The sequence below is a fragment of the Zootermopsis nevadensis genome, unplaced genomic scaffold (genome assembly GCF_977971745.1).
Source record: "Zootermopsis nevadensis isolate Lab colony 2312 unplaced genomic scaffold, Znev_1.0 Znev_ptg000006l, whole genome shotgun sequence".
Classification (NCBI taxonomy): Eukaryota; Metazoa; Arthropoda; class Insecta; order Blattodea; family Termopsidae; genus Zootermopsis; species Zootermopsis nevadensis.
Window position 1 is genome coordinate 12,678,590 of NW_028259138.1, and position 22,517 is coordinate 12,701,106.

The 22,517-nt window shown below is 39.3% G+C and overlaps 2 protein-coding genes across 3 annotated transcripts in view; both read right to left on the minus strand.

Annotated features, from left to right (window-relative positions):
• Nucleotides 1-22,517, minus strand: part of LOC110837444 (lipase maturation factor 2) — a 176,672-nt gene that overhangs the window by 135,624 nt on the left and 18,531 nt on the right. The window lies entirely within an intron of this gene.
• LOC110837446 (uncharacterized) lies at nucleotides 14,197-22,316 on the minus strand. The gene has a single exon (XM_022079555.2). The coding sequence runs from the start codon at nucleotides 20,763-20,765 to the stop codon at nucleotides 19,611-19,613; it is 1,155 nt and encodes a 384-aa protein (XP_021935247.1). The 5' UTR covers nucleotides 20,766-22,316; the 3' UTR covers nucleotides 14,197-19,610.

Below are 22,517 nucleotides of genomic sequence, written 5' to 3' on the forward strand. Positions count from 1 at the left end.
AGAGTATGAAGATTTCTGTCTTCTGGGTTGTTGCGCTGTGTAGTCTGGTCGATGTTAACCAACGTTTCAGAGGTCATACTGCCTCCGTCATCAGAGTATGAAGATTTCCGTCTTCTGGGTTGTTGCGCTGTGTAGTCTGGTCGATGTTAACCAACGTTTCAGAGGTCATACGGAAATCTTCAGATAATATTAAAATTGTACTTTTACGTACTGGTATCACAAAGTTTGTGGAAGGCGCGGATGGGAAGAGAAAATGCTAAAACCTAATAAAATGTTCACAAACTTTTAATAAAACGGCTACAGAGCCATCATGATCGGCAGAATTTTCTGTTAAAAACAATTGGTAAAATCTCTTCTCATTTCCGTTTCGCTGTATCTTTCTGAACCAGCAACTAGGTCCTTCATACTTTGAAGTCCTGTGCGGTGGCAGGAGAGAGGGTGACAATGGCCATCGAGCTATGCTCAGTTTGTAATGATAAAATCACTTGAATCCCATATGGCGATGGTCTTTCTTATCATCTCAGCCCTTTTTCCCCTTTGTCGGTCGGCGTAAAAGAGGTTTTTGCAGAGAAAACGGTCTTTAAAATGGGATCAGGTTGTTAAAGCTAATGGGTATAAAGGCGGTCATAATGTATAGACGAGTAACAGGGAGCTACGTGGCACGGGTGCCAGCAACCAGATGACGGCAGACGATATCCCTACCACCACTTCATGCAACAGTGATCCAAGTACACGACTCTGAAGAGACGTCACTCGGGAACGAGTTCTCTCGTGAAGGATGTTGAGTCAGGGATGCACAGATGGATGCCAGAGATGAATGAAGCAAAACAGTTTTAATCTCCGCTCTCTAAAGGCGCGGATAAGCAAATCTATCACACGAGAAACGTCCTGAATGATCCTTAGTCCACTTTCGTCCTCGCCCTCTACAGCGCCAATGGCGCGTAGCTTTCACACTACCGCCATCTTTGTCAAACTGGATTTTTCAGACAAGACGCGATCTGATAAAATGTTTCCTGTTTTCCATCCAATGAATCAGTCATTATGAATAGTTGTTTGAATGAAATGGATCCTTTTTTTTTTTAATTTGACGTCGCCTAAAAATTTGTTTCGTGGATTGACCGAATCCCAGACGGCTTCTAAAGGTCCAGCATCAATTCGGCACATTATTTTCAATTAGTTTCCGCTAGGTCTGAACGTAACGGAACCGCGCAGGAAACACAGTAAATCATTTCATTTGCCACAGATCTCATTACGTCTTAAGTTTCGATCCACAATATAATATTTTACATTTTCAAGCAGTTTACGAGGATTTGGTTATAAAAGGAGGAATGCGTACTTACAACTTTTTCAGGTGTATTCTAAAAAATAAACAAATATACTGATTATAATTGGTTTATTTAATGAAGCCGTGTCAACTGCATTGGATACATAGCGTCTGACTGTAGACCGTAGCCTATTAGGAAGCTCTATTCCACTATTTTACTGAAAGAATTCAGGAGAATTAAAAATATACTCAAATGGCATAGTAGGCATTTGGGCCGGAATCGAACCCGGGATATCTCTGATACGAACAAAGCAAGTAAAGCTAGTAATTTCATCCCGAAATTCGGAATCTGAATGGAAACTACGTTCTTGTACGTTACTGGAGCTAGCAAACCTGTATTGAGAGAGTGCGTACATGCATCGAGAGACATTAAAACTTACGCATATGCAAACACGAGTCACATTTTCACAAACCAGAGCAATTTTCTTAAAAAAAAGAAAGTCTAGTCGTAAAACATAGTCACATAATACAAACGGGGTATAGATTATCATTAAAATGTAGCCTAGACCCTTTTAACATAACCTTAAACATTTTTTGACTTGTTACAGTATATATTTGTTTAAATCTTGTCAGTCTAATCACAATAAAATTCCTATTAAATATTAAAATATTACTATAATTAACATTTAAATATTTAAAATACATTAAATGATGTTCTCTATCGAAATATTCGATTTACATTAGATCATCACTTTTTTACACGACATGTTTCAGATCTAAAAGAACCATTTTCAGGTGTATAAAATTATATAAACTTAAATGTTAATTATAGTAATATTTTAATATTTAATAGGAATTTTATTGTGATTAGACTGACAAGATTTAAACAAATATATATTTATCACAATATGACGCAACTTTATCATCTCATTGTTACAGTATATATTTAACTAAATAATTAAATAAATATAAGGTGTTTATGCATTTACCTAGTGAAGGCCTATGTTGTTGACAGATTTACAGACATTTATCTCTAAAAAGAAATTCTTAAAAATTACCACGAACACATATTTAGAAACTTCGTGTAAGCCCTGTCTGAAATGACAGACTACTGCCCAAGCAAATAATTCAACTCCTCAATTCTGTTCAAGGGTCAGTATTCCTCCTCCTTGTTGCTGGTTCGTAATTCCACAAAAATCATATTTCACCATGTGCTTAACCCTTCTCTGTCGACAGTGCGACACAGCACCCTCGGCCACAGACCAAGGCGCCATTGAATTCTAAGTAGGTCACTCTAATACACTTTGTTTTTGTGGAAGAAGCCCTTTACCCATAACAATCACCTGTTTTTGTTATTGACTTACCAACTGTTAAATGAAAAGAGGTAGGCCCCTGTACCATAGGGTGGTTTCTTATGTGTATGTAGGCATGACGATGTTTCATATAATAACAAACACGACGAGCGAGAGGTGGCTGATTCTTCTTTGTTTAACGTGCCGCATTTCGATAGGTTACCCTATTTTTTTATCGGGGTGTTTTAGTATAGGCTTCCCTTGTTACCGCCGTGTAAAAAACAATGTGAAGACAAAGCTATCAGGAGTAATGGAGGATGTTTTTCGTTAGATAATGCACGTGTGAAGAAGTGATTTCTTCTTGTCTAATTCTGATGGGTCAGACAGACGTAACAAGCACTAACGACCTGCCTCAGGTAGACAGATGTGAGATCGCTTCAACCATCCTCGTCCTCGTGAGATTTACTGTAATAAGTATTCTACAACACAATCTTATTAGATTCAGGTTTTTGTTAAAATTATTCTGCACGTCTAATTACAATCACGAGATGATAAAACATATTTCGGTTTGTAAGTCTAAACCATTAGAAAATTCATAAAACAATAGTGCAGAATATTACAACTTACATATCCAAAAGTGTGGATCTTAAACCAGTGTTACAACTGCACTCCGTTGGAGCTGTGACTTTTTCCGGGATTCCGAAAGAAGCAGTCTACTACACCGACAGATTTCTACTACATTTGGGCGTATTTCTAACCTAAGGCCGTAGAAATTTCTCAGTATTACAAGTTGAACGATGTGACAGTTACCCTTTATTTTTTATTTGTAGTGTTCTGTCTGACGACAGGTCCATATGAACAGGATCCTTCCATCCTTTTCTCTTCTCGGACTGGGACCTGTTCATATACGTTCTTGGCAGATGATCCAGAAGTGGTTTGCCATTGCCTTCTTCTGTGTGTGAATGGAGTAATTGTTGGGATGCCACGGAGGAAAACTCCGTGTTGCCTAGACCACGGCCTTGCCCAACACAAGTTATAAATTCGGGCACCGCCGGGAATCGAACCCGAGACCCCAGGATTACAAGGCTAGTGTTCTGACCGCTAGACCACCGTGGCGGAGTTACCCTTACCCCATCAAAATATTTTCCGCAACCACCATCCTGTTATTCATTTCCTCCAAATCATTAACAAATCATGCAAATGAACTGCTTCTCGGAGATCTTTGTCCAACACCAGTGATGAATGGGGCTGGGACCGATCCCACCTCACAGTTTAAGCTAATACATTGCTACAGTACTACTGTTACTGAAGAAATCCGTGGTACTCGTTTCAAATCTTGCACAAATCGATTCAATTAATTCCTACAACTTGATGTTAACAGCCGAATCTAAGATCAGCCAACACACGGACGGAGTTTGAAGGCCACAAATAAGATTATTACAGGCCTATAAATAAATTTCGACGGAATAGGAAAGCAGATATTCAACAGGTTATGGGATGAGATAAAGATGGAGATAATAAAATTTAAACAAATTATGTATACGACGATGCTGATAACGTTAAATATTCTTCTCAACATTAATCTCTTTTGCCGCTCCACGGCTTTAGAGTTCTTATGTGTAGACGATAAATATTTATTGAACTAAACGGAAGATTAAGTCTGAATTAAAGTCAGTGTCATCTCATAATCTGTCCAGTTGACTCTAGTTCAAACTAGCTCACACCTTCACAATCCATTTCCTTAATACAGAGCCAATTTGCAATGTTATCGTCCAATCTTTATCTAGGTTTTCCCTGTTGACTCTTCGGAGAGATTTTCTAATTGGTATTTTTATGAATCCCTCATGTAGACTACACATCGTTCTACTTTATTTAATATGTGATGGTAAAGTAACGTCGGAATTATGCTTGAAGGGGAAAAAAAACTGTAGAAAATTCCCTTCCATGACAATGTCGCTAGAACACACGACGTCGTTCAACATCTAAGGGATTACACGGAGCAACAACCCAGCAGACAGACAGACATTTGCATAATCGCTGCCGTGAGGACCTGAAAATATCCTAGCAATATGCCAATGAGACGTAAGATACTGAAGTACTATTCCTTCGGGAAAATAAAAAGTCGGATTGGGAATTGGGTTGAGAAATAAGGAACTTTTGGACCTAAAATTCTATCATCAATCATTAAGATCTAATCAGTCACAAAAGGGCAACTTATCTACCAGATCTACCACAAACGTTTCCTCGTGCCTACGTTAAAAAAACAAAAAAAAACTTTCGTCACATATTCTAGACTTGCCGAAAAGTGGTACCTGGCTTGGCACATTCTTAAGCCGTAATAATGTCTATCCTTTAAGAAAGTGGTTATCTGGAAGAAACCACCCAGACAGAAGGGTTCATTACAACGGCGTAAAGTAAGATTACAAAGGAAATAATCTAACGAAAGTGTTAATGGTGAGGCGAATGGCATTTTGCTGGTGGCAGAAGGCAAGAGTGAGTGATAAATTGCAGTGATTGCCATTAATTATTGGCAAGATCCTGTATGATTCTTATCCGTCAGTTCCGATAAATTGTGGACCAGAAGCAGCAGGTAGGCTACTTCATCATCTTATAGGACCACCGCGTTCGGAAGAAAAGTCCTTATTACAATCTCAGCCCAATTCAAATCGCCTCTCAGTTTAAGGATTGGAAATAACACAAGTTGTCGGCCTTAAACTACGGCTCTATGAAGACAAATTTGATCCTGCATGGAGGAGACTTCTACTTCTGATGCTGATAGTGACTTATTTAGTCAAAAATATTATGTCTTTTGCAGATATCCAAATGTCCGTTACCGTATTGACAAAATATCTCTACTTGACCTTATTATGGGTCAATTTAATTCTTCATACACCGTCAAACACTACTCATTTTACAGTCATTTTAATATTACACATCCATCTACGCCTAGGTCTCCCAAGTTGTTTCTTCCATTCAGGTTTATTTATTATTTTCTTTAGTGTTCTGTCTGACGACAGGTCCATATGAACAGGATCCTTCCATCCTTTTCTCGGACTGGGACCTGTTCATATACGTTCTTGGCAGATGATCCAGAAGTGGTTTGCCATTGCCTTCTTCTGTGTGTGAATGGAGTAATTGTTGGGATGCCACGGAGGAAAACTCCGTGTTGCCTAGACCACGGCCTTGCCCAACACAAGTTATAAATTCGGGCACCGCCGGGAATCGAACCCGAGACCCCAGGATTACAAGGCCAGCGTTCTGACCGCTAGACCACCTCATCTTATTATTATTATTTAGTGTTGTCTGAGGACAGGTCCATATGAACAGGATCCTTCCATCCTTTTCTCGGACTGGGACCTGTTCATATACGTTCTTGGCAGATGATCCAGAAGTGGTTTGCCATTGCCTTCTTCTGTGTGTGAATGGAGTAATTGTTGGGATGCCACGGAGGAAAACTCCGTGTTGCCTAGACCACGGCCTTGCCCAACACAAGTTATAAATTCGGGCACCGCCGGGAATCGAACCCGAGACCCCAGGATTACAAGGCCAGCGTTCTGACCGCTAGACCACCGTGGCTATCATTCAGGTTTACAGACTAAAAATTTGTTTTTTATGGTGTTCATAACAACTATCATGAAACTTCATCTATCTAATAAGACGTAACCACGGACAGACAGACGTACGCGTACAGGAGCATTGTACCTAAAGGTTGTCTTCCCTCATAAATACGAAAACGAGACAAAACAGGGCTCATGGCACACGTGATATAAAGGGTTTTGTCAGTAACATTCTTCGGTTTTCATTAGCCATTTCTCGACGTAGCATCTTGAACTTTTTATCAGTTTGCCAAACTAGCCAACCGTTGAAGATCTTCTCCTCAGAGAGGCAACACATTGGAAACTGTCCCGACGTACGATTCATAAGCGATATATATGACGACAGTGGATGTTCGCGCCAAATGTCCTTTTAATGATGATTTCTAATGAAAAGAAACACCGCAACACGATGGGTGGCTAGTTTGTTCTCGTGATCCTCTCTCCCCACTCCCACGGTCACAACCAATTATACAGAAAGTAAGGGACAAAATTGCAGAGACACCCAAACTAAAAACTCTCAAACTTATGTAAGGAACGACAAAGAGAAACCAAATCAACAGCGAAGATGTAAGAACGAAAATTTCTTCAGACTCAATCAGACGTAGATACTTGCATTTTTATGACATTTTAGGTTTAAAGGGCGGCAATTACGAAGACGGGGGCCTTAACCACCTCTTAATAATCTTCTTTAAATTTTGTACCAAAATAAAAGACGCAACATTACACAAGACAGTGATCTACACGCTTATTTAGGTAATACACTTGTATGTATAGTCTTCTACCTTGAGCAGTCAACATAATCCCCTACGAAATCTGAGGTTCTCAAGGCGGTATAGATGTCTGTATTCGTATTCTGAGTTCTAACACCCTATGAACTTGTAGAAGGATCCCAGAGTTCTGAAGATACATGCTGTCTCTATCTTCAGGCCTGAAGATAAAGACAGTATATTCCTCAGTAATGTTGGTACCCACCAACTAATCCACAAGGTATTACAACCCAGAAGACCAACATCAAGGTATTGCACGATTTTATGAAATGCCAAGATTCATCACCGTGTTTACAAAAGCCCACAACTCAAATCTATCCTGAGTCAGTTCAATCCAGTATACATCTACACAAATCAATTTCCTCCCGAATTTAATTGCTTTCCTTGTGGTTTCCGATCAAAATTCTTTACGCAATTTTCATTTCATCCATGCTTGTTTTTGTAAACATGGTAATAACTTAATATACGTTGAAAAAATGGTTAACCATCTCATTTATCAAAATATTCAGCACGGCCATCATGTTATTAAAATTACTTTCGTTAACAGTTATGTAATGCAAATTAAATTTCAACATATGAAATTTCAAGGTCATATATTGAATAAGACACTCTGAATGTGAGGTATCAGAATCTTTCTTCTCCTCTCCACATCATCATAATCATCATCAGAGGCATCCCTACCATCGGGAGAAAATTATAATTTTGCTCTGTGTGCGTTCATATAAAATGTTTTCCTGACTCCAACCTTAGCAAATGGCCTTAGAACACGTCTGAAGACATAAGATACACAATTTGACAACAGAATGCGTTACTATTCCTAGAACGTCGAAAGTACTATTGCCATGTTAGCATCGTTGTAAAAGTAAGTTAAAAATTATCGATATCCACAACTTGGATACAGTTTTTTCTAAAAAAAAAAAAACCCGGCAAATTTATGTCTATAACATTATAATTCATAACTTAATTGAGGCAAATAAGCGTAAAGAAACTCATTAACGGAATTCTCAAAGGTGGCAGATGATTACTTAAGTCACTTTTGACTTAACAGTCAACTTCTGTTTCATTATTCAGAGGAATGGGATGAATCACGATACCTTTCTGTCTTGCTGGAGCTTTCAGAAGTCAACACGGAGTTCTGTATTATGTGGCTAATCTTGTCAAAGGACGAATACAAATGAATTCAACACGGAGACAGTTCAAAGACTGTCCTTGTATGGCTCTTCGTGTTTCTTTGGGTCACATATAAATGCGTTGGGGAGCCTCCCAGGACAGAGTCTAAAATAAGATGACGGAATAAACAAGATGAATAACAGACGAAGGTGCAGGAGTGATTCAAAGAGGGCGGAGGCAAGACTCCACGTATTCTAGACGTCGAATCTAAATAGAACACCTTACGTCTGCACAGCTCCCGGTACCCACCGGGTATGCGTTAATACGAGGCGCGTCCTCAAAGTAAGTTTCCCACTCGTCCCACAGCTAGCAAACCTTATATTGAGCGAAGCGACTGTGCGTACGTGATAGAGCAATGACGTGGCATGGCGCATGCACTAACGGCACTTCCCGCGTTCTCACAGTAGCATCGTTGCAGCTGTTGAAGATGGAGGTTCTTATTCCAGCTCCCGCCGACTGTGAAGTGCGGTCAGTGATAACGCTAGGCCGCACACGGCTCGACGGACAGCAAGTCTTCTGCAGGAGTTCAGCTGGGAGGTGTTTAATCATTCACCCTACAGCCCGGACCTCGCTCCCAGTGATTTCCATCTTTTCCTACACCTCAAGAAATTCCTGTCCGGTCAGCGTCAGCGTTTTGAGAATGACAGAGAGGCGGAGATGGTTGTCACACAGTGGTTCCAATTCCAGGCGGCAGACTTCTACGACACAGGTATTCAAAAGTTGGTCCCACGGTATGACAAATGTCTCAATTCCGATGGCAAATATGTTGAAAAATAGCTGGACACTTGCTGTATCTGTTGCAATAAATATTTCCATGAAATTGTGTTTTGTTTCTGTAAACGGCCCCAGGGAAACTTACTTTGTAGACCAGCCTCGTATCATCTCGTCCTTCAGGCAATAATTTGACATTTCGAAGCAAACAAAGGTTTCAAGATTCCAAACCCAAGCGACACTGCAGTATCGGTACACACCGACAGCAGTCACGAGCGCGAGCAACAGCAGTCTGGACGCACCTACGAGCATAACACACGACTCCATGACACAGGCTTTGAATACCAGTAGCAACTTCGCATCATACAGGTCACCGAAATATTTCGATTATTTTTTTTTATTTTGAAAATTACGTTAAAACTGAATACGATATCGATAAAAGCAATTTAGTTGTAACCCACCACAACAGATCGACCGAATTTCGTTTTAAGGATTCGAACTCCTCATTTCTGTTTCGGAGTTCATTGGTTTAAAATTTCGACCCGAATAACGACTATAAATGCTTATGACATTTATGGATTATCCATACCCTAAGAATGAATACCAGTTATTGACTTAAAAAAATCCATTATTGTTTTTTTTTAAAAAATCTCCGAAATTCATCATCAAATCGCCCTTCGGATGTTGCGTCGTACGGTTTCACAGAAATTTACAGACGTTTCAGAGGCGGTTACTACCGCCATCATCAGGGCGACCGCCCTGCACAGCGTAACTTCCCATAGGACAACCATCTTTATACTCGTCACCATGTGAACCTGAAATGACTAAAAATTCTCATTTTCGCTATGCAAAGCATCCTTTACTGTTAGCACAGTTCTGTTACATTGGGGTTAAGAAACGAGTACCCTCCCTTCAGAGTTATAGAGAAAGGGCCTCTTGAAATTAAATTCCACTGGTCTTAACAGCAATATCATGACATTTACAGAGAGGAAACGCAGATACAAAACCTAGGATATGTTCAAAAAAATTAATTTTAAATGTTGTAATCCGTGTGGGTTTAATTCTCGAATAGCCATCGCAGTTATATTGCACATAAAGCATTACTGATTAACGACGGTCTGTCCCCTAATTAAAGTAAGAATTTTATTTAGGTTATAGTTTGTAGACTATATCTCTCTAAATCTGGAATAGATTATTGTTTTACAAATTTCAATCTTGTTCATTTCTCGGTCCCTTTTGGCAAATGCACCCAAGTCATTTCCCTTTAGAATTTACTATCAAAATTCTACAAGTTCATGCCCGTGTCCTCCCACATTGCGTTTTCTATGTTCATACAATATCATTCCCAATTATTTGACTGATTTCATCGCCTCACAAATTATCAAGATCTCCTTATGCAGTTAGAACGCTTAATGGCGCACCGTAATATTCTGATTTACCAGAAGCTGACTACTTAAGAGCGTATCCTACTGAGTTACCTCGAGAAGGCAAAAAAATTGTGTTACTAATGACCGTTTATGGAATATTTAGAAGGTCTAATCTGCGTTTTGGACACTACACAACTATTCCCTGACCACACACAATCTTTCTTGTTAGGTCCTACACATTAATCATTTGACAGCTGGCACTGTGAATGCATAACTGGTATATGCCACACTATGGCCTTTCCTAAAACCGATCACAACGTCATCTCGTCCTTCAGCCAATAATTTAACATTTAGAAGCAAAACTAAAACAACGCAAAATACAGGTGTCCCAAGAAGATGTATACGTATTGCAATAAGGAATATTAACCTTACATAAATACAGCTTTTTTGGGACATTCAATACGAAGTCCCTCACATTAATTTTCCTCTCCACTTTTTATTACATGCACGTAGTAAGAACAGATCTGTATTTCTATAAGTTATCTGCACGACCTGGAAGCTGGACTGTCGAAGTCCGAAGGTTCATCACCGAACTAACCAAAGCCCTCCACCGGACCCTGTCCTGGGCCAACAAAATCCAGTCTCCTTCAACTCCTGTCTCCCAAAGATCCCGCCTGAGATTATCCTCCCATCTACGTCTAGGTCTCCCCAGCGGTCTCTTCCCCTCAGGCTTCCCAAATAGTGGACCCAACCAACCAGATGGCTTACGGAACCCAAAGGTTCATCACCGAATTAACCAAAGCCCTCCACCGGACCCTGTCCTGGGCCAACAAAATCCAGTCTCCTTCAACTCCTATCTCCCATAGATCCCGCCTGATATTATCCTCCCATCTACGTCTAGGTCTCCCCAGAGGTCTCTTCCCCTCAGGCTTCCCAACCAATACCCGGTGCAAACCTCTTGTCCCATCCATGCGCGCTACATGCCCAGCCCATCTCATTCTTCTCGACTTAATCACCCTGACAATATTGGGGGAGGAGTACAGATTTTTAAGCTCGTCATTATGCAGTTTTCTCCACGCCCCATCGTCTTCTCTCCTAGGCCAAAATATCCTCCTCAACACCCGATTCTCAAACACCTGCAATCTGTGTTCCTCCCTCTGAGTGAGAGACCATGTTTCGCACCCATACAAAACAACAGGCAAGATTATTGTTTTGTACACTTTAATTTTTCCTTCAAAAATCTGGTGTTATGTGACTGCTTTATCTCGTTGAGGTTTTGTACAAATATTGGGATATACGCTTCGAAAGAGTCCTCAATGCCTGTACATTTCTTACTGACCAAGCCTCGGGGTCGGTTCGCGGCGTCTTTAAGGAAACAAAGGAAAGGGGAAAGCTGATTATATCAGGCTGAATTCGTCCTTATGTCTGTCGCACCGCTCCTTAAACCACCCCAACGGAAGTCCCGAATATCAAGGATCTACACGGCACGAGACCAAAATTATTCGATAAATATTTTCACTTCCACCAAGTGAAAGGGCAAGGGGGCTACTTCCGCCGGGGGGGGGGGGGGAATTCTCCAAGAGACATGTGCCACACCAATGATTAATTCAGCGAGGGTAGACGAACGTTCACGACAGAAATGAAAGGGATATATGCTAGAATGCATTATAAATGGTTCAATTAATTCCTGGAATTTACTAGCAATTGTATTATTATAATATCCTACAACATACAATTAATCAACGCCATTTCAATGTAGAAATGAATTACCTGGATAATTTATTCCACCACGCTCGCCTTATTTTTATCAGAGAGAATCCAGAATTTTATTTTAAAATAGGAATTTTCTATTTTTTTAACTACAAATTTACAGGGTGAAAAGTTAACTCCCTGAAATTTCAATACCTGGGTCCAACAATTTGATCCTTTTAAAATATATTCTCTCCTGTCATTATGTTATACAAATAATATCTTTCCAAAAAGATTTTCTAACCAAACCTCCGTAAGCATTATCCTTTCCGCCTTACAAGAATTTGATGTCGCTCGATAATGTTACAATTTAGTGTAAGTGCTAACAGGTTTAATTTGTATTCGGGGGTATGTAGTTCGAATTTCGGCTACCCTGGCTAATGTTTACTTTTTTTATTTAACTGGCGAATGTCTGTAGGTGTTGCGTCTTAAAATAACCTACAATACAACAGACCGATCGGAAATCTGATGGTTAACATTTCTCTGATACCACCATTTTCCTTTCTAAAACGCATTGACCTTTGTTCTCCCCTTTGAATATTCCAAAAATCTTAAAAAGACATTAATAGATATCGTAAAAATATGTTCATTTGTTTGTGGAAACGGTGCCTGGTCCACGCAGAGACTTTTGTTTCATCTGCTGTAGCAATGAAACGCTTACTTTCTTCATTAACATTATCTTCGTCTGGTGTTTAATATTAAATGTCGTTCAGCAGTTCACCCAGTGGTGGAATACACGAGCTGAAAGCTAATTTAAATTAGAATATTAATTATTTTATTGTCATGTGGTGTGACAGCATCACGAGAGAGTGTAACTGTGCACAGAAATCTGCGTTACGCAGGCCTAGGTGTAATGTCCTAATAACCTGCGTTCTGGACGAAATTTTGCATTTTTGTTCCACTTATAAGTTTTTTTTTAAGTTTTAGACAAACAATGATACAAATATAAAATTATAATAAATTGATACAAAATTGTTTTCCTTATACCTGACTTATGTCCAACATATTGACAAATAATTTATGTAAAATTTATTGATACTAACAAGAACTGGGAATTTTAAGTTATTAACCTATACGAATGTTTGTTAGCCTAAAATTAGTAGTGTCTATATATAAGATTAGGGCTGTGATAAAAATAGATTTTACATTCATGCAATGTTGAAGTTACATTACGAAAATATGGGTAAAAATTAATTTTTTTTAAAACAATTTAGTGTACACACGTAAATAATCTACTAAATTAGATCGATTTTTGTAACAGTTTGGGAGAAAAGTGCAGACGAGCATACAAATATCGTTGAGTACCCCAGTCAAGAGTTAACTGTCTCCAGTCCAAATTAAGCAACAGGACTTAAAATGATAAATCTGTATTTCGGTATTCCCATAGAGTGTGTTCAATAAGTGTTCAAAAATCAGCAGCTATTCGTGATGTAACAATATTTTTACGTCTATCCGACTTGCAGTTGTTTTGAAAACCGGTCCGCCACTTGCAGAAGTGATGATTATGATGATGATTAAGTGAAATGAGAGGATAATATTATTTGTGACAGAAATGATTATTTAAAGTGGCAAAGCAGACGTAAAATAAAGGTCTTACTTGTATGTCCAAGTACCTAACACGCGAAGCCTTCGATTTTAATGCCATTTAAACTAATACTTTTTTCAGTCTGTAATTTACAGGAAGTTTAATGTTATTTTCGCCAGGTGTCTTAGACCAGTAAATGAATGCAAAACGTAATTCCACTCACTGCTACCGGTAGTACTGCATATGCATTTGTATGCAAAGAACGGAAGGAACCAGCTTTCTTTTGTCTCCTTACTTAAGTCATTAGGCATTCGACTTATCTTTATATCTGTAGCTGTCGGTGATACATCACTTGGAGGGATTCGAAATATTTTAAACAACGCTGCGAAAAAAGTCTATAAAACGGCGTAATGTATTGTAACACGGTATTATTTTAGCGGTTAGAACGCTGGCCTTGTAATCCTGGGGGTCTCGGGTTCGATTCCCGGTGGTGCCCGAATTTATAACTTGTGTTGGGCAAGGCCGTGGTCTAGGCAACACGGAGTTTTCCTCCGTGGCATCCCAACAATTACTCCATTCACACACAGAAGAAGGCAATGGCAAACCACTTCTGGATCATCTGCCAAGAACGTATATGAACAGGTCCCAGTCCGAGAAAAGGATGGAAGGATCCTGTTCATATGGACCTGTCGTCAGACAGAACACTAAATAAATAAAATTATTTTAAGAAGTTAAAAAAGATAATGGTACTGATCAATTTTATTCTCTTACAGAAATGGTACCTACTTTAATATACATACAAAACCCGTCGAAAATACTGAATGGATTTCTCCTGTTCCACTTGTTGTTGAGAGGTCCATAGGTCTGCTATATCTTGTCGACTAAATTCAATTGTCGACGGCAAAGGTCATATGCAGACGAAATTTGATTTTCTGAAAAAGATAAGGCTCACAGTGCGAATTTAAATTGTCATTAGGCGAAAAATGGATGGAACGTTTCTGAACTGCCCGCATCTGTGACCTAAGTCTCCAATACACATTTCTACGTTATCTTGATTTGGAAAAGAATTAGTAATTACTGACTTAATGTTTATGAGACCATTAGCCATAATGTTGACACTATCAGCGTAATGCTATTCTTTGTCAGGCATAAAATTCAAGTACGTTTTTATAAGTCCGTTATAATATCGTGATATTTCTTCAGTTCCTGTTGAGACGTAGGCCTATAATCTAAGAATCTTCCCCCACCACCACCACAACAGGACCTCCTGATGCCTCATTAGATAACAATCCAAATTGACATTCAGTGAAGTAATCTATTCTGACACGTATTGTAGTTCGTTTTATCTGTGGCTAGATCCGAAATTTCATAAGGAATCAGATGAGTTGGTGTAATTCAAGCGCGCACACACGCACAAGGTAATTAAAACATCAGCACGCAACTTATGACCAACGCCATTTTTCATTCCTTGTTCCCATTACCAGCTGCTCGTTCGGAGGCCATTACGGTTAGAAGCACCACAGTTTTGTACTCAGGGTTCAAAACCAGCCTTCACGGGGGGGGGGGGGGGGGGTCAGGTTTCACACGTTCTTCCTCAGTCGCTCCAAATAAATGTCAGGATGATACCTCAAGACAGCGGCTTCTAACTTCCGTGTCTCTTTTCCATTCGCCATTCGGCATATTCGACGCTACGACCTTCGAAACTAAGAAAGAGAAGTGAAATAATCGAAAATTGTCGATCTGATTTTAGGTCGTTGGCTCGCACATTATTAAATGACCCATTAACAACTGAACAGGTTATTGAGTGAGATGATCACATTAAATAACGTGGAAAATAAGCGGGTTTTCTATTCAGTGACGTAACAACGATTGAATAACAATTTTCTTGGATATTATCCATCGTCTAGTAAATGTAAAACGACGTTTCGGAGAATGGACTCTATCTCCGTCTTCAGGTTAATCCTCATCTCCGGAGATAGGGATTAGCTCTATCTAGTGGGCCCAACTGTCTAGGAACCTCTAGACCAGGGGTGGCCAACCCAAATGATCTTTCGGGCCACTTTGGAAATGCATCATAACTCCGCGGGCCACATATAAAATTATATATCCCCATATTAGATTTAGATACACTATAGACATTTTTTTGGAGTGAAAAATTGAAACATAATGAGTTATTATTATTGTGTTTACTATTATTCTTACATGTAAACATAGATAATATAATAATAATGAATAAAACAGGCAATATCTGTCATATATTCGCAAGAATATTATTTTAAAATCAAAGTTAATTTTTTCTCATAATTTCGACAGATAATTTTTTAATATATGGATGCACAAATAATGTATTTTTTTAATACATTGGTTTTCACTACTTTGGCCATTATAAAATAAATATATTTTGTAAAAGTGTGATGAATCTCGCGGGCCGGAAAAATGTTCAAGGCGGGCCACATGCGGCCCGCGGGCCGCGGGTTGGCACCCCTGCTCTAGAGGGAGATAGAGTCCCATCTCCGAAACTTCGTTTTACGTTTTATATTTTACTAGACGATGGATAATATCCAAGTAAATTTTTATTCAATTGACTCTTCACCATCGTCAAGAAGTTTTAGTTTTGATAGACGTAACAACGATTTAAAAAAAAAGTCTAATGAAAAGACTAACTTAAATTACGAACTGGGGAGGACAATATAGGGAATCCCAGCAATCGTTTGGAAGGATTGAATAACCCACAAAAATCTTATTGATTATACTCGGTTTGATAGTGAAGACTCAGCAAACTTGGATAATCGTTTGGCAATGAATTGGAAGTCTGCAAGTGGGTTTCCTGCAGTACAATGGTGGCTCAACAGGTGAGAGGCAGCAGGGATGTCCAGCTGAAGAGTCTGGATGTCTCTCAAGAGCTCTTAAAAAATCACTGCAGTCAAGATCCTCAGACTGCTTTTAAGTGGCTAATTGCGTGCGCTTAGAAAATTCTAAGCTCGGAAACAGGCGTTAACAGACAATTTGAAAAAAAAAAAAAACAGGAAATGTTATTGTTTGTACTCTTCACTAAGTATTTTCAAAGTTAATAAATCTATGGAGTACAAAGGGAAAAATCTAAAAACGTGAGTGTGAGAAACAAATTAGAATTACTGGTTAAGACATCTGAGAGGATCATAGGTCAATACAACTATAATGCCTAAATTTAAGGCGCATCCAATTTTGAAAGTTGACATTAAAGAAGAACTTACATATCAGTTACAGGCATAAAAAGTTCCTGAATTATTTTAAAAAAAATTTGTTTTTGAAATTCTAATTGATTTCTATGCGTAAATTTAAACGCGCACGAATATACGATTCAGTAAACTTTTTGTCACAGAGAAGTGCGCATTAGCGTCTAGGTATTCGAACGGCAGCTTCAGTGAACATGAACCGAACAAAACTAAAGTATTCCCTAAATGTCTTTGGCGATGGTATTATATTACTACTTTCTTTGGTTTTGAAATTTAACCCTATTCTGTTTTTAAGAAGTCTTAAAAAAATCTTAAAAACTTTAAAAGTCGCTACTTTTCGAAGGATGGATCTTTCGGTAGACCGTGCTATGTTTTGACAGATATTTAACATCTGGGTCTACGGAATCCAATAGAATTTGTCTCCCCAGTGTTACGTAAAGACAAAGGAAGATGTGTCTTTTAATAAGAAGTGATTTTTTTTAAGGTTTTAACATTTCTAAGAGCTTAATAAACAGACGAAACCAAGAGGTCTTAAGTTTACTTAACTGTTTCATGAATCGGATGAACAGTGGAGTTTTGTATTGACCGGTAATAAACTCTTGGGAGTTCTTATTAAGTTTAATTTTTGGATAAACTTAAATTAATCGACCGTTCAGGGATTTATCTGCATATCTGTTGCCTTTCACGACAAGTCCTAACTATACTAGTTCAAGAAAAGGATAATACAGTTTGAAGTTCATAATCAGGCAAACGCAGTTTAACACAAACAGAGAAGTTAAAAACAAAAACAAAATGTTATATGAAAACTGGACGGTAAATGTAATGACGTAAAACTGATTTAAATTCTTTGTTACACATTTTCTTCGTTGACCAAATAAAATAGAAATTCATTATGCTCTTGGAGAGAGGGTTAATAGTTGAGAGCTTCAAACAAAATAAATAAATAAATTATAGACCGATTTTTGTGTGACTGATTGGAACGCGTAAGTGAGCTAATTTAAGGTACTGTCCCAGCTCGAGTCTGGAGTAACTGAGGAAAATAAAGACAAACCCAGCCAGAATAATGAGCACAGAGCGGAGATCTAAAAACAGTATCTCCCGAATGCAAAACGGGAGTATTAACAACTCAACGAAAAGATGACCGTCTTCTTTGATGTTGGGCCTCGTACTCTAATAAAAAATTCTCCGGCATTTCAGAGGCGCTTACTGTCTTCATCATCAGGGCGCACCGTCAAAGAAGACGGTCATCTGCGTCCTGGTTATCACACTAACCCACGCACTACGTCAGAGATCGCGCAACCACGAATCCCAAAAGGTAGAAAAGTGTTAAATTTTCGAAAAGAGAAAATAATTAAATTCAATTCATTGGAAGCCCCTAGGCTACAAATATTTATCACACACAGTCCAAGATTTCATTTACATTTATTTCAGGAACGTATCACTAGGGAGGTAAACACTCGCTGTTTACCAATTACACACAGCTCATACAGAAATACCACGAAGCCAAAAAGTACTTAAAACTTTGCTTTATCCATAAGGAACTTAATATTTGCACGTAAATTAATCGATTTATTAGCTCCTGATTTATTTAACACACGCTATTTTAAATGTACATCCAAAAATCATGGTGAAAGCAATTGACTAATTGGAAAGGATAAGGAACGAATCGGCAAGGTCTTCTTCAAGATACTATCCTAATATTCGCCCGGACTGACTGAGCAAACCATGAAAAAGCTCTGTCAGGATATTCGGTTTTCGAAGATTGGTTCGAACCACAGACATCCTGAATATGAAATATCACTGTTAACTTGATCGCAGCATACATCATACATAAATCATACTTCTTATATGTGGGCCTCAAGACACCCCTTCTTCCTTAAACCCAAAGGTGAATCGAAGTTTTGAAAATGTAAATTGGGACTGTCAATCGGAAATACGCGAATCTTTACAGCAAGTCTGTACAGCACACGAATATATTTAATATGAGAATATAATTCCTTCGTCACTTCGGGGCATGAAACCTATTAACAGCATTAGAAAATATTACAGGGAAGTGTTTTCCGAAATCCGAAGTCTTGTGAAGTCATTTCTAGGGGCTCTGGTCCTACATTGAGGTCTAACGCAACAAAAACTGAAATAATTATAAAAAATTACAGTTAATTATATAGTACAAAGCATCGTACTCTATCAAATTTGGCGGGACGATTTGTTCAAAATGTATCGCCTCTTAATCTCGGCCCGGATACCGACCACGAGGTTCTTTTTCTCGATTTCTCCAGGCGAATTCCAGTACAGTACCTTTAAGTGGGCATTGACCGCCGCCTTGTAAATCCTTTGCTATTCACCATGACATTTCATTCTGTACCTGAAAGAGCGTCGTTATATAAACTGATAATGACATCTTTATTATCTCTGACGATGCGACCCGGGATCTAATTGGTCCAATCGTAAAAATATCCCAGTAACAAAGTAAAATATAAGACGCACATCAGAATAATTAGGCTATTTGAAATGCCGACATATGACAGTTATTATTCGTTATTACACTGGCCTATTAAATATGATCTAGAAATGCATGAGATCACAGATTTATCACTAACACCTTCTAAAATAAATATAACAATTGACAATAGAGTGACTCAGCCACATATACTGTGCCGTCCTGCAATGCATGTAAGCCTAAACACATTAACCATCAAATGATTTGCGATGTTTTATTTGCGTTTGGTGTGTACTGAACGTAAACACGTGCCAAGGTCCCTTAGACTGGAACGTCGCCTTAAGCAATAGGCAGCCAGGAACACAGATCGCGTCATTACGCCAGTGATTGGTGGTTAGATTTTACAAACGACGTCTAGAATTTCGCAACTCCTATGTGACGTTCGTCGGCTCACTGTGAACTAAGCTTCCCACTTGTTGACTCAGTGCGTCTATTGTGTCTCCCTTCGCCCCTATCACCGTTTCCCGCGGTCCAGCAAATCGCAGAGTGCCGAAATATACGTCTGGGCCATTTGCAGAGTTTCAAACTTGGAAAGTTTGTGATCTTCACCCAACGACGGTATCACTTCTCTGAGGCGATCGAACGCCTCGTTCAATCCGTTCATACGACGGCGTTCCCTGGCGTTTGCTGCCAAGCGTCTCTTCTTAACAACTGTCGGGGAGGTCGCCCGTTCGGATCCCGGACACCCAAAGTGGCCCCTCCTGCTACCACTGGACCTTGAAGAACCTCTCCGACTACGGTTCTGGAGATGTAGCCCCGGATTCAGCGGCCCGGAAGTTTGGGTGGAGCCCGGAACACTCAGTAGACTTCCAACCGGTGGAGACACTGAAGCGTCCCAGACTATGTCCTGTCGATTGCTTGCCTTGTACATCGTGTTACTGTTTCCAGATCTATCGTTGCTCGTGTTGGCAGATACATCACACAAGGACAGCCCCTTGTACCTGTCTTGAGAAAGCGTGTCTTGGTGCCTGTACAAATCTCTTCCCTTGTCTGCTTCTTTATTCATAGAATACGAACCATTGGTACCACTGACGGAACCATCCAGTACGAGGCACTTAGAGTACTGTTTCCCGTCATAACCCGTAGTTGTAACGGGGGACAATTCGCGGTATCGGTAAAGCGTCGAGACTGAGTAGTTGTCAGGAGTTCCAAAATCCGAAATTTGCCTTTTCACCGGGGAGCTAATATCAGATTTTATATCCCCCAAATTATCAGTGTCAACAACACAGCGTTTTGTATCACTTCTCAAAGGGGAAGATTCTCGATGTCGGTACAGAAGAGACGAGGTTGTAAAGTCCTCGTTGCTTCCTGATATCCTCATTGGGCTGATGCCGTGTGTCTTCAAGTTCTCTAGACCTAAGGGCGAAGAGTACAGTCTCACTTCATCTTCGGCATATCCTGTGACGATGGACGTCGGCGTCAGGATGCGCCCTGGGGAGAACATTTCGTCTCCAGAAGCCGAAGGGTTGTTGTAGACGTAGTGTTGTAGAGATGGTCCTGAAGGAGGCGGTATAATAATTCCAGGTACGCGGCAATCCAGTGGCAGAGGTCGCAAGACCATGGCACCAGAAGCCCCCGAAGACGCGCCTTCGCATCGCACTAAGTCCATCTTCAGGGCGTGTTTTCATCCTCTCATGGTGGCAGTGTTACTAGTTGATCCCCGCCAATCAAGTAATTTATTTACACTTCTAAACATGATTTTTCCTATAAACTTGGTAGCATATTTCATTGCTTACGTCACTCCGTACGTAAGACTTCTTTAAGTCCTAATTATTGATAAACTTTGGTTCCTTTAATTTCTAAATATTTGACAATGCAATAGTTCCTCACTTGTTTATTAGCGACAATTCATGGTTTCTTCACTTTTTATATAAAAATAGTTTTATATATTTCCTAAGTGCTAACAATCTTAGAGTTCTTCGCTACCTCACTTCTTAGCAAAACTTTACCTAATTTGGAAATATGTAGCTCATATATTATCATAAGAGAGATCCTTATTATGTTTAAAGTGCATATCCTGACCAGATTTCTTCAACATAAATGCTACTAGTTCTGACGTTTACTAATTCCAGATAAAACTACAAGTTCAATTATCCTTTTCGACGTATTAATATTTTTCTCTTAAATAATGCTCGGTAACTTTGTACCAAATCACTTTTCACGCCCCTAGCATAATCCATTCATAGCTGGTCTTGAAATAATATGCAAACAGTGTGGATTGACGACATATCTTAAAAATAATATTGCAGGAATTGTCATAATGATAACTTTACGGTACCATGATCGTCTCTTTGTAGAAAGCTGATGTACGTCACAAAATTTTACATATAACACAATGTCCTAACAAGTTCTGATTTCTTACCACATACACAAGAAATTTATCCCGAAAACAGACCAGATTTCCTTCGACGCAGTCCGTATCTCTACGTAATTACATTTGTAGAAAAAAATTTATTCGTAAGTTCGAGATTTTATTTAATATAACTTCACCTGTAGTTTTGATGTCATGACAGGAGTTAACACAGAATTAGTAACCGAATATTTTGCTAGTTGGTTAACACCGAACACGATAATCCACCCACTGCCACAAAGACACAAATATTCCAATAGTCACAAATTACGTGATAATATTCAAAAAGTCCTGTAACACTGATATCAAGTTCAACGTACTAAATAGCCGAAGTTCATATATTTTGTAGCACTGTAGTTAAGAGAGCTGAAGTACGAATGTTACTTAGAACAACAACACTGCACAGCTGTCTTGGACATTACTTTTAAATCGAAACCCCCAGAGAATGTGAGGTTCCGAAGAAATGTTCTTTTGTAGACGACTGATGACTGGTAACGTACCGAGAGTCTGGCAGACCCCAGGATTCGTGTGAATCTCTGCGATATATTTACGGTACCTTCAATTATATTTAAGGTAACTAAGGGCCTGTCGTGACTTGGTACTGCACCGTCAGTTTGGTGGCAGATGCTTGCTGTTAGTGCAACTTTGTTATCGCTTCGACAGAGCACTGACCATCTTCACGCATCCAAAGCAAAGAATCGCCCATAACTGAATTAATGTTCTTTCCGTTACCACAGAGCGAGACAGAGACATACAGAATTTAATGTACAACCCTCTCAGAAAAAATTGTAAGAAAAACAACTTTATAAATACACAAAAAAAGACTTATTTTGCAACTGTTCTTGTCCACCAGAGTCACGTGCTAAGAACATGTGAACCAATGAGGGATCATCCTGGTTTTTATTCTTATAATTGGATGTTAATATTGTGGGGGGTTGCTTGGTGGTGGGGGAAGTGTACATACATCACAACCACCTTGCCGTCCGCCATCCGGCAGACGTCAAACCCACA

Bases quoted from the DNA above. Each gene is read 5' to 3' on its own strand.
- LOC110837446 (XM_022079555.2), bottom strand. From the start codon at position 20,765: ATGGACTTAGTGCGATGCGAAGGCGCGTCTTCGGGGGCTTCTGGTGCC.